The sequence below is a fragment of the Diabrotica virgifera genome, chromosome 7, assembly GCF_917563875.1.
Source record: "Diabrotica virgifera virgifera chromosome 7, PGI_DIABVI_V3a".
Lineage (NCBI taxonomy): Eukaryota > Metazoa > Arthropoda > Insecta > Coleoptera > Chrysomelidae > Diabrotica > Diabrotica virgifera.
The window spans coordinates 182796672-182810912 of record NC_065449.1 but is presented as its reverse complement, the minus strand read 5'-3'; the positions used below and the strand labels follow the sequence as shown (position 1 = coordinate 182810912).

Below are 14241 nucleotides of genomic sequence, written 5' to 3'. Positions count from 1 at the left end.
CACAATGTTTTTTAAGGGGAACGGAGCAAAATGCAATTTGACACATGTCAAAATTTTCAATGTGTTTTAAATGTATTTATTTTTTTCCAATCCCGAGAGAACTAATAAACATTTTTGAAAAATTTAAACGCAGAATGAAAGATTACATTATTACCGAGGGCCGAAAGTCCCTGAAAACTTCTATGTTTATTTTAATAAATTACAGGGGTGAAAATAAAAGAGAAAATTTAGTGTGATTTTTAATTGCAAATATTTTATTCAAAAGAAACTTTCTATTTATTCTAAGGGACTTCCGGCCCTCGGTAATAAAGTAGTCTTTCATTTTGCATTTAAATTTTTCAAAAATACTTATTAGTTTTCTCAGGATTCGAAAAAAATGAATACATTTAAAACACATTGAAAATTTTGACATGAGTCAAAATTTTGCATTTTGCTCCGTTTCCCTTAATGGATCAGCAGTGGTTGCTGTTTTTCTGACCTGGTTAGATGTTTCTCTAGAGATACCTCGGTGGCTTGTTATATCCACTCACAAATAATTGAAAGACATAACTTGGTTTATTATTTTCCCTTCGATTATTGGGTCCTTGGATATAGTTATAAATTTTGATTTTTATCTGTTAATAGTGTCATATATTCTTTTGCTGTTTTATTACATGTGTATAGTATCGTCGACATAGGTTATGATGTTGTATCTACCTCTCACTAGTGATTTTACACTCTTTAATAACTTGTCCATTACCAAGCTAAACATTAATTGACTTGGGCTGTCTCTTTGTCTTATTCCTGCCTGTATTTATTGGTATTCCTTCAGTTAATTTATTCTGTGCTTTTTTAAGTCTTTACATTTTGGTAGATACATTTTTTTAAATTATACTTACTAGATTGCTTAATCGTATCATATCAAATTGTTTGGGAAGATCCACGAATAACATGAACACGAGGCTGTTGTACTCTGTGCCTTTCTACACTATCTGGCGAATTATGAAGATGACATCTGGGATAACTTTCCTTAGTTCTTCTATTATGTTATTATTTTGGTAAAGCTTTTCGATATTATTTCCATCAGTTATACTTATCTGTGGTTAGCTGGATTTTTTCTTTCCCATATATAAATATCAATTTAGTAATAGTTGTTTTCCACTGTCGAGGTACTATTTTATCGAACATTTTTGTACAAACACTTCAGAAACTAGCAAAATATCAACTAAATACACTTGTCAATGTCAACAAAGCGTAAACATTTTCCTATTGTGTTGTGTTTCGACCTGTTTGTCGTGTTGTGTTCGAAGTTTTCCAGTGAGGATTGGTTTGTACCAAATCTCTTCACTGAGTCCCTATCTATTTAGCCTTGTTATGGATGTACTGACAAGGAAGGTAAAGAAGGGGGCCCTTGGATCAATGTTCTTTGCTGTAAAGAGGGTTTAGGTAAAGAAGATACAGGTAGCTGACATGAAAATGTTACGGTGACTACACTCAGAAGCAATCCTCCAAGCATCCTCGTCTATAGCATTCTTCTACTTCACCCTTGGACTAATATTTCCATTAAGCAGGGATAATAGGCTTCGCTTGGCAGGATATAATTTTAATGCGGTCTTGACTACGCCCAGCCCAACTTACCCTACACATTCTTATGTTATTTCTTTATATTTCATATAGGTATATTTCGCTTTTTCTAGACAGCTTCCACTAAGTATTATTCTTAAGATATTTCGTTATGAGTAGATGAGCTTTGGAAAGAATCAATGTTTTTGAAATGTATTAGCTGGGTTAATAGCCCAATAACTACTAGTGTCTATTCCAAGCCCAGATGAAGGGCTTATTGCTAACAATTATATCCCGCAAAAAGAAATCCTTACGAAATCGACAGAAGTTTGATACAGTCTGCGATAATAAAATTTTATTACACGTTAAGAAATATGACACGTTAAAATGGCTATAATTAGACGCAATTTAAGTGTTGCAAATTACTACTGGTAGAAAAATATAAATTTAACGATTTATGGAAAAATGTTCCTATGGCTACAAAAAGTAATAAATGAAATTTAAGATTCAAATAAAATGATAAATCTGCAGTGCTTGATTTTATGGAAAGAATAAATAAAATCAGTAACGAAATACAGATTAATTATAAATAAATAAATATTAGATAGATAATAAGAAACCCATTCAGAAGAATTAACATTTGCGGTTGTCAATATTTTTTGTTAGTCAAAACAAAATATATCAGATATTAAAGTTATCACTTAATCAGATGAAATATGTTTCCTTCTATAAGATATGGGCAATTCACATATTTAGGCCTTTGATAATTGCCTCACATTAATTGCCAGAAACTCAACAATACTAGTTATATGTTATGCAACCACTATTACTGTGACTAAATTGTGCGCCTGTATAATCTTCGGGCTCAGCTGGTGATCTTTCGCCTTTTAATGAAGCACCAAATGCACGTAGATGATTTATTATTGTATAATGACACTAGGTTAAACCCCGGGAGACGTTGCTTTACCGATATGCTTCGTATAAAATTTAAACTGAGACTACTATGATGAGGCTACATGTTGAATGTATGAGGTGACTCGAAGGAATGAATTTAAAGGCACATCTTGCCTGGTTGAGTTGACTCTAGTGAATTATTCTAAATGTATACTCTTTCTTAGCGGTGGCACTAGTATTGGTGTCAGGCCACGCGCTGAGTATATTTACAAAATATTGAGAACAAAGAAATATATTCGATCATCAAATTAAATATGCAATTGTCCAAATATATTGTTTACGATTTGCAATTAATGAACTAAATTAGAAGCCCGCACATGTAATTATACAATAACAAATTGGTTCATGTGATATACGGGGTGATAAATATATACTGTTTAATATCGGATATTAATGATGAATATTTGAGATTAAACAGCGCCTATAACGCCCTCGAAACGTGTTGTTCAATTGGTTTATTGGGTCACATCACACCATTGACCACACTTAAAATTATTTATTTAAGAGTGAGACCTAACGCTGGAATTTTAACACGAAATGTGTAGACAGATGACAGATGTGCAAATTATATACCCTAGTGTCTCTAGGACAATATGTACCTATCTGTAAGCTGTGAGTTAAAGATTCGTTATAATTTAGCATTTTGTTTTGTGAACAAGTCAAATCCACAGCTTATATGTTACCTGGGGCAGATTAGCAAAATATTTTAAACATCCACGCTTAATGTAGCATTTTAAATCAATGTTTCCTTGACGGACTACTTTTACTGGGCTTTGACCCACATATTTTTGTTAAATAATATCTTGGTGGTTAGCATGTACATTGCACGTGAGTATAACCTATAACTCTTCTTAACCGTAGTTAAAATTTCAATATCTTTGCATTATTTTACCAGGTTATATTCATCTTAGGTAAGCACTGATGATGACTGGTAAACCAGTCGAAAACTAGTTATGTTGTGATTTTGATGTAGCCCTATTGAGGGATTTTAAATATACCTTTTATAAAGGATTTTACTGTTTTTTGTATTACATGGTATACAGCCAACTACAGGAAAACTTTTTCCCTGTGGATTTTTTATAAGAAAAAAATTACGAGTTTCGCAGATTATACTATTCCATCTGATTAATGAAAAAATGGCTATTGAAATCATCGTGTTTACTAATAATATAGAATATAGAACTTTTATACTTTTAACTTTACTAATAAATTAATGTATTTCTTCTGAATATAACGAAATAATAAGTATTAAGTATAGTGACAGTCATGATCGGCGATACAATGATCTGACAGTAAGAATTTGAAGAAGAAGAACTACACCTAGTTTAATATTTACCATATTCTAATCCTAGGCCTCAGATGCGACCTTCTGTCAGAACGATGAAATAAAAATAAATTAGAAACAAAAAAAAATAAGCCAATCATTTATACTAACAGCTATTGTAAGCACCTTATGGTGTGTATTTTCTAAATTCTATTATTTGTAATTTTCAACATTGACAATAATAAAAAAGTCGAATTCTATCGAGTTGCTGTTAACTTAAATTGATTATTGATTCTTTTATTGAGTTTATTCTCCACTTTATAAGTCACATTTGAAAGAATTGTGATTATGAAAATTAAAAATCTATCAAAATGTCTATTACTCTCTATTAATATTAATTACGAAATGTTAAATAATCAATATTTGTGAAACTTCAATATCTAGAAATCTTGGAAATCCATAAATAAAACATAGTTATCTCCATCGACCAAACATATGTTTATGCTAAATATGTTTATCAATAAGTGTAGTTTGTGGATGTTTCCTTATTTACCCTATGTAATGGGCATGGATACCCGAAGAAAATTCAACACTATGTGTTATACATAACACCAAAAAATTACAAAGAAATCCGAAATAAAATTCGATAGCAAATTAGAAGTAAGAAAGAAAATAGGTTGACTAGAAATAGAAAAACTACAAGAAAAATACGACACTTATAATTTGTATAGCAGAGTGAAGAAAGTAACAGAACACAAACCAAATAAACTTCAAGTAGAAGATAAGAATTCAATCGTAAGTGGTATCGGAGGAAAGATTAAACTGTTGAAAAACTATATGGAAAACCCTTTTGGAATTTAATCGAGAAGAAAACGAAACAGGACCGGATATAACAAAAACGGAAATTCAATATGCTTCAAAGAATATGAAAAACGGAAGAACTCCGGACCTAATAACCTTCTGATAACATTATTATTATTCTGATTATAATATTAGTGGACGAGAAATATATAGACATACTGAAAGACTTCTTCAGTAGCATTTATAAAACTGGCATAATACCACAGGAATTGCTTACATATACATAAATTTACAACCATTCCAAAGAAACCAAACGCAAACACTGCAATGAATGTCGCACGATAAGTTTAATGAGCCAAATTCGAAGAAGAATTTGGAGACACCCAATTTGGATTCAGAAAAGGTCTGGAACAAGAGAATCCCTGTTTGTATACAATATATTGACACAACGATGCCTAGATGTAAGCCAAGATACCTATGTATACTTTATTGATTACAACAAAGTATTTTTACGATTTTTTTTATGATTACGACAAACTGACACATGATCAACTTACACAACTTTTTTAAGACAAAAACATTGATTCCAAAGACATATGGATAATCTCAAATCTTTACTACAACCAAAGAGATGCAGTACACATTGAAAAAAGATCAACAGAAGAAATAACCGCAAAAGGGGGCTAGGCAAGGTTTTATTCTATCAAAGGCTATTATCAAAAATAGTAGAAATTATCGAAGAATATGACAAAGCACTCAACAAAAAAAGTAAATTTATGGTTGTACTAAAAAGTAAAACATTAATCATAGCAACCTCCATATCAACAATGAGCAGATTGAAAGATTTGACAAATATAAATATCTGGGAAAAAATGAGAATGAAAAGAACGATTACACGAAGGAAATGACAATAAGAATTGAGAAAGCGAGAAGCGCCATTATGAACATGATGAAAAGAAAAGAATACTAGATAATAAGAATACTAAAAACGCCATTATGAAAAAGAATACAAATTAGTCGAGACTTGGCTTAGAACTAAAAATAGGTCTAGTCAGTGTAAGTATTATATTCACTCTATCCTTCTATATGGCGTGCAGACGTGGACCATGAAGTACTGCTGCATCAAAATATGTAGAAGCAATAATTGAACTATAGACTTATAGAAGAATATTGAGAACAATCTGGACTGATAAAATAACAAACGCAAAGATACTCAAAAGAGTGATTTTCATGCAAGTAAATGAGGAGAAATCTAAGATGATGGCATCATCAACACCCAACAATAGAGCCAGAAACAACAGTCACCAATTCACGTTGATAACTCTACCTTTGAAGTGGTGGACAAATTCACATACTTAGGCTCCCTGATCACCAAGGAGAACGTCATGACGGAAGAAATCAAGCGAAAGATAATCCTAGCAAACAAATGCTATTTTGGACTGAGTAGACATATGAGAAGCAGAAACTTAAGCCAAAAAACAAGCAAAAAATAACCATATACAAAACCCTTATACAACCAGTGTTGACATATACTTACGTTCCGTGATCACCAAGGAGAACGTCATGACGGAAGAAATCAAGCGAAGGATAATCCTAGCAAACAAATGCTATTTTGGACTGAGTAGACATATGAGAAGCAGAAACTTGAGTCAAAAAACAAACAAAAATAACCATATACAAAACCCTTATACAACCAGTATTGACATATATGGATCGGAGACATGGACCATCACCAAGGCAGATGAAAACCTTATGTTTATATTTGAACGAAGGATCCTGAGAGGAATATTGGTGAGAGGAGGTACAAATACGAGATATACCACAGATATAAACATATATTTGGTGGTAAAGACGTAGTATCTCTTATGAAAATAGGAAGATTAAGCTGGACAGGATATCTAGCAAGATCACAGCAGAACAACCCTCCTAGAAGAATCCTTATGTCAAACCCTTAAGCCAAAATTCACATGGAAGGATGGTGTAGATGAGGATGGTACAAAAATAGCCGCAGCAAACTGGCAACAGTTGGCAATGGATAGAACTGACTGGCGTAATAGACTGGGGAAGGTGAGGCTCTTTTACAGGGCTGCAGCACTATTGATGATGATGATGATAGATTCCGACATAATTTAAGACACATTTTTCACTTTTATTTATAATGAACAACCATTTGTGTAAAATACCGGAAGAATGGAGAACGAGCGAACTAATTCTACTATTCAAAAAGGAGATAAAAAGCAGCCAGAAAACTACGGAGGTATCAACTTGTTAAGTACTAACCTAAAACTTACAACTAAAATGAAGCAGAGGATAAGTTTAGCAGACGACCAATAGAGTTTTCCTAGTGGAAGATCGTATACAGAAGCAATATTCTATTATATAGTATTAATACTACTATATGGCGAAGCCGACATATTAACACTGAGATGAAGTAAAGAATTTATAAAGCCAGTGTAAGACCAATCATGCCACATGCATCAGAAACAAGATCCGAAACATCCACAACACAAAGACTACTGGAAACGACAGAGATGAGAATAATGAGAAGAATTACAGAAAATACGCTGAGAGATCTAAAGAGGAGTGAAAAACAGTGTATAAACGAATGGATACTAAATAGAAAAAAAAATAATGGAATAACCACATAAACAGAATGGGGTCAAAATAGCAAGAGATAAATCACCAATCGATAGAAGTATCGGCCAACCGCGCAAAAGATGGAGTCCAGAAATGTATCAATCCGCCAATGAACAAGCAGAATTGCTGATAAAGAGGAAGAAAAAGAAGAACCATTTGGTACACAATCGTTATTTCCAGACTTCGTTTATATGGTTAAATACGTACAGTTGAATACTGACTTGGCATAGTTGTTAAAAAAGTATCTAGATCTTTGGGACAGAAAATAACATTTTAAACAGACTAAAGTACTGAGGTCAAATCAAAACCACGGATAAAGAGAAACTTACTTAAAACTAGAGTTATACTCTTGCTGCCTCATCGTTAGAGGTCTATTTTCTTGAGTCGGAGTATTCTGCGGTGTTCCGGGTCCGCTGTTCGGTTTCTTCTTTAGAGCCGATTTGAGGGGCATAGCGTGGAATTTTGGTTCTTTCGCGGGGATCTCGTCAATGCGGCTCGTGTCGATTGATGGGTCCGGTTGTGGTATAAAATATTGATCGTCATCGTAATCGACATCGTCGTCTTCCTCTTCTTCGTCATTTTCTAAAACAAATATAACTTTAGTAAAAAGTATCAATCTATACTAGGTTGACAACGAAAGCATGTAAGACATTTATCGGTACTAAATAATTACCGTTTCGGATTCACATTATTACCCATTTATCCTTTAATGTTTAATGGATATTTTTAACTGATTAATGCCTGGTTGCACCAACAAATCTTAAGCTCCAGCTTAGCCCAGCTCAGCTTATAGATAGGGCTCGTCTATCTCAGCAGAAGTCCATTTCTGTTGCTCTAAGCATTTTCTCTGTTCTGTCTTTTAGGGGCCAAACTTCGCATCCATATGTTGTGATGCTTTTTATTATAGTGTTTATTATATTGTCCCTTTCCTTCCCTGTATATTTCGTTCCTTAATAGCTGAGATTCCTTCTTAAACTAAGATCTTCAGAGTCCTGTGCGATGATCACCTAGTCATCCGCAAAGCACAGCGTGTACAAAGTTGAGTCCGTTAGTGGTATGCCCATATTCGTACATTTTTTCTTCCATTTGTTGAGTGCTGCTTCGAGGTATATTTTGAATAGTGTTGGTGAGATACATCATCCTTGCCTTAGTCCTTTAGTTACTGTGAATCCAGGTGTTATGAGATTTCCCGTTTTAATTATTGTTGTTTGTTGGTAGTACAACGTTTTCTATTGTTGGTAGTACAATTCTATATTTACATTTGTTTTCTCCAGTGCCTCCCATAATTTAACCAGCGGGACACTATCATACGCTTTTCTAAGGTCTGAGTAATGGAGAAAACATGATCTATTGTAGATCGACATGCGCGAAAACCAGCCTGTTCTTCGGCTTCCATATTTTGGTATTCTCCTTCTATTCGATTTTTAATAAGTGTTCCATATATTCTGCTGATACTACTAGTGACTGCAATTCCTCTATAGTTTTCAGGTTTTGATTTATCTCCCTTTTTGTGGATAGTACTCAGATGTGACTCTTTCCATTCTTCAGGTATTTCATGGTTATTCAAGCATTGCTGAAAAAGTTGTCTTAGCCGCTTAATTAGAACTTTAGATCCATATTTGATGAGTTCCGGAGCTATATTTCCTGGGCCAGGTGATTTGCCATTCTTCAACTGTTTGCATATGGTTTCGACTAGATTTGTTAGTGCAACCGGGCATAAATAGTTTAATGTGAAAAATAAAGTTTAATTATAGAGCGGGTGTTTCATGATAAATATGAAGCTCGAAAAATAAAATTATAAAAACAGATTAAGACATAATGATCGCTGTATGTATTTTTTTCATGTTTGACCAACAAAAGTTGAGGTAATGTACTAATACAGTAGACTCCCTCTATAATGAGAACTGAAATGGCGGAATAATTACCTCGTTATAAGTGGACCTCGTTATATCAGACAACCATAATGTTGAAATGTTTTGATGTCTCTTACGTAGTTTATTAGGTGTCCATGGTCGACCTGAACAATGAGACACTTCACCATCGTAAATATTGTAAATTTCCTACAATATTCAATATCAGTCGATAGATAAACATAAAGAAGTTTATTACAGCACTGGCCTCGATAATAACACAGATGTTGGGCATTTCTATATACAGGCAGTTGGAGTATTTATTTATAGCCATTGCTGCGCTAAAAACACGCAAAGAAACATATTCTTCGATTTCATTTTTCCTCGTTATAACCAAATATGCCTCGTTGTAGAGGTGTTATAGTTCAATAGGAATTTCATGGGACATTTAGTGTACCTCGTTATAAGCGAAACCTCATAACATCCGTGTTTGTTATAAAAAGAGTCCACTGTATTTTTCTTTACACCTATACAATACTAACATTGTAGTCATTAACAAGTAAAATTTAATAAAAAAATTTGTCCTGGTAAAAGGTATATTAGTTTAAAAAGCCGCTATAGGGCTACAAACATATAAACAAAACGTTTTCGCTCTGTAACAAGAGCATCATCAGTGTTACAAGCACATGGTGAGCCACCCAAAAATACAAAGGTTAAAACCTTTTACAAATAGACTAAAAGTCTTATATAAATATAAACATCCTAAAATCCAAAGGATGGATAAAATTCCTATGGATGCGGCTTTAGGGCAACATATGACTCCCACAGGTAGTAAGTGGGTCAATTAATTATAGTCCAGGGCGGATCTGTTTTGAGATGGACGTTGAGAGGTGACTCAAATTTTTTTGAAGAAATTGCTTGAAAATAAATCAAATAATAATATTTGAGTTATCCTCCCTCTCAAAAAGGTCCGGAACATTGTTTAAATAATCAAAATGTCAAAAATTGAAGAAAAAATTCGATTTTTTTCTTGGTTTTTTGATTATAACTTCAAAAGTATTTATTTCCGAGAAAAGTTGTACTGACATAAAAGTTGCGTATTTAAATTTCCTACAATATAGAATTGGTTAAAAATTTAAAAAATAGTCACCCTAGTTGCAAAATAGCAATAATTGCGAAAAAAAAACATACAAAAACAAGTATTCGCATTTTACGTTTTTCAACCATTTATGCTACACTTAGGACCTTCATATTTCACCCAGAAAAACTTTATGATACAGTAAAACAATACTGTAAATTTCTTTAAGATCGGTTTAATAGATTTTGCAAAATAAATTTTGTAATCCAGCTTTTGCAAAAAAAATTCATTTTTTCAAAATGTTACAGGACTGAAAATAAAGCAGATAGCAAGTTAAATTTTTTTGCTTATAGAACTGTACTGTACCTTTCATATGCAATTTTCAAAATTAAAATCGATTAATTACCACGGCGTCAGAAAATTTTTGAAATAAACAATAATTTTTGGTGCTACGCGCAGGACAGCGGTGTTCGATTCACATAAGTTGATTTCCACCAAAATTTCTTCCAATCTTTATCTAATATATTATTTTCTTACTCTATATTTTGTTGTATTTTAATATTTTAATTCCACAAAAATCAAACTAATTTTATTATTGTTTGTGAAATGTTGTTTAAACAATTGCATATGTTTAAAAATAATAAACTTTTATTATTTAAGTTAAAATATATGAACAAATAAAGTTTTTGCTAATAAAAGTGTTATTTCAAAGGATAGAGTATGTGTTTTTATTTTGCAATAAACAAATTTATTTATTTATATCGAAATGTAATAAAAATTAAAATGTATCAATCATTATCAAAGGTCATTGCAATGCCCAATCAGAGCAAACTATCCGCTGTCCTGCGCGTAGCACCAATAATTCATGTTTATTTAAAAAAGTTCCTGACACCGTGGTGTTAATCGATTTTAATTTTGCAAAATTGCGAATAAAAGGTACAGTACACTTCTATATGCAAAAAAATTTTCAACTTGCTATCTGCTTTATTTTCAGTCCTGTAACATTTTGAAAAAATGAATATTTTTTACGAAAGCTGGATTGCAAAATTTATTTTACAAAATTTATTTAACCGATCTTAATAAAATTTACAGTGTTATTTTATTATGTCATAAGGTTTTATTGGGTCAAATATGAAGGTCGAAGGTATAGCAAAATGGTTGAACAACGTAAAATGCGAATACTTGTTTTTGTATGGGTTTTTTCGCAATTATTGCTATTTTGCAACAAGGGTAACTATTTTTAAAATTTTTAACCAATTCTATATTGTAGTAAATTTAATTACGCAACTTTTATGTCAGTACAACTTTTCTCGGAAATGAATACTTTTAAAGTTATAATCAAAAAACCAAGAAAAAAATCGAATTTTTCCTTAATTTTTTGACATTTTGATTATTTTAACAATGTTCCGGACCTTTATGAGAGGGAGAATAACTCAAATATTATTATTTGATTTATTTTCAAGCAATTTCTGCAAAAAAATTTGAGTCACCTCTCAACGTCCAAATGTACTAATATTTTTACAGATGCGCCCTGGTCTATTAGGTCATTGTGTTATAAGAGGTGACAGGCCTGTTACCAGGACAAAATTTTTTATTAAATTTTACTTGTAATTTAATGGTATACAGCCAGCTACAGGAATTTCTTCCTTGTGGATTTTGAAATCATTAACTCCAAAACTGAAATCATTCCATATACCGAACAATTCAAATCGAAAATTAAGAAATAAATGTAAAAAAGAAACAGATGTAGTCCTGATAAAAAATCAAGTAAACAAACGAAAATTAAGTTAAATTGACTAAATTCATCAACACTTATTCCAACTTCTAATACTAATAAATCTAATTAATTGAAGCTTTCGAGATTTAACGGTGGTCAGTACCTCTTCTTCATTCTTCTGAGGACCTCATTTGCCATTCGATCAGTCCACGGGATATTAAGTATTTTCCGATATAGCTACATCTCAAATGCTTCCAATCTTCTGCACATGTCTTCGAACAAGGTCCACGATTCAACACCATAAAAAAAGACAGCAAACACGTAGAATCTCAGAATTCTTACTTTTATATCAAGATGGAGGTTGTGGCTCTTGAAGAAGTCACCCATCCGGTTGAAGGTGGATCTAGCTTTTCTGATGCGCGCTCTTATCTCTTGCTTGTTAGTGCATTTTTCATTTATTATGCCGAGGTAGTTGTAGTGCATCACTCTTTCTACTGGGTTTGGTTGACATGGAGTTGACCTTATATCTTCTTCTTGTTAATTTTCATTAGCTTTGTCTTCTTTTCATTTATATTGAGTCCAAATGGTTGATTGTAATACGTTATTTTGTTCATATAAGAACTTGTAGGTCATCTAGGTTGACCACAAATAATTTGGGGTAATCTGCATACCACCAAACCTAACCTAACCGTACCAACAATCAAAATGTTCAGCAAAGTATAAAAACCTATCGTATGTCCCCTATTGATTAGGTTCAAAATAAGATAGCTAAAAGGAACTACAACGTTAACGGGGTTTTATTGTTTCATATGGTCAATGGACCTCTAAAATATGAAAAAATCGCTGTGCTACCATTTAAAGGGGTGCGTTTTTGAGAAAAGGGTGAATTAGTCCCTAGGCACAGGCTGCATTAGGGTGAGTTCTATGCACTTTTGGTACAAACACGTGTACAGAAAAATTGTTCCAGATGAAACTTACTATCAAAGTATCACCTTTTAAAGTCAAAAATATCTTTTTTTAAATACATATATTCAAAAGAAAAACCAAAAAACATGAAAGAAAGCAATTTTGTTTTTTGCCCCATAACTTTTTTCCACGGGGATATAGGTATAGGTAGGCATTGCTTTACAGAAAAAAAAACTCCCATCCTTCCTCTTTAAAATGACGTTTGGCAGAAGTCTCTAGGATTTATAATTTCCGAAATATGATTTTTTAAATTTGGCCGCTCACAGCATTTTTGGGCCATTTTCCCCATTATTTTGCAAACATTGTTCTGTCACTTTTTTCTACGCATTTCTAGGTAATATGCAATGGTACATTTAGTAGGAAGAGAAGTCAATGACCATTAAAATCATCTATTGTACAAGGTTGTACGACTATTTTTAAGCAAGTTATGATTTTCAAAATGTTATATTTTTAATAATTTTTGATTTTTTTACGATTATTTTTTAAATTTCTCATTATAACTTTTTCTTCTTGTACATTTAGGTATAAAGCTTATTTTCTTTACTTTAAAGTGGTGTATATATTTTAAATAATTCTAGGACTATTTTTAAACAAAATATCCGTAGGATATCCAAGGGTATCCGTAATTTGAGAAAAATTTTGAATTTTTTTTTCAATTAGAAGAATATAATTGCACATTAGAAAATAATTTTTAATTCCAAATAACTTTTCCTAATAATACTTTTCCATATTGTGACATTTAAAAGTACTTTACTCTTGAGCGAAATTCATATTTTTTAACATACCTCGTATACTATTGATAAAATTTGATATCTGATAATCGCATCTTAGGTTTTAGGCTATACAGATAATTTTATAAAGAATCTTTTTTTTTTCATAAAATTAATAATAAAAAAGTTTTCCATATGGTTCCAACTTAGTGTGACATATTGCATGTGTATGTGTCACAGTTTGAAAAAGCATATCTTGTTTAAAAATAATCGTAGAATTTTTTACAATACACCATTTTAAAGTAAAGAAAATAAGCTTTCTTTTGTATTCAGCAATGTATATACCTAAATGTAGAAGAAAAAAAAGTTATAATGAGAAATTTAAAAATAATCGTAAACACATCAAACTTTGAAAAACCATATCTTGCTTAAAAATAGTATACAACCTTCTAAAATAGACAATTTTAAAGGCAATTGACTTCTCTTCTTACTACATGTACCATTACACGTACCTAAAACCACGTAGAAAACAGTTACAGAACAATATTTACGAAAATGACCCAAAAATGCTGTGAGTGGCGAACTTTTAAAAATCATATTTCGAAAATTATAAATTCTGAACACTTCTACCAAACATCATTTTAAAGAGGAAAGTTAGAAGTTTTTTTCTGTGAAGCAATGCCTATCTATACCTACATCCCCGTGGAAAAAGTTATGGGGCA

The 14241-nt window shown here is 32.1% G+C and overlaps 1 protein-coding gene across 7 annotated transcripts in view; it reads right to left on the bottom strand.

Annotated features, from left to right (window-relative positions):
- The window catches only part of LOC114327765 (phosphatase and actin regulator 3), a 1198052-nt gene that overhangs the window by 37101 nt on the left and 1146710 nt on the right, over window positions 1-14241 (bottom strand). For 5 of the 7 annotated variants that reach the window (XM_050655618.1, XM_050655619.1, XM_028276473.2 and 2 more), the window contains 2 exons: window positions 7528-7780; window positions 3833-3865 (listed from right to left, as the gene is read on the bottom strand). In XM_050655618.1, coding sequence (XP_050511575.1) covers window positions 3833-3865; window positions 7528-7780 — 286 coding nt within the window. The remainder of the gene's footprint in view (window positions 1-3832; window positions 3866-7527; window positions 7781-14241) is intronic. The other 2 variants (XM_050655622.1, XM_050655620.1) reach the window with 1 other exon arrangement.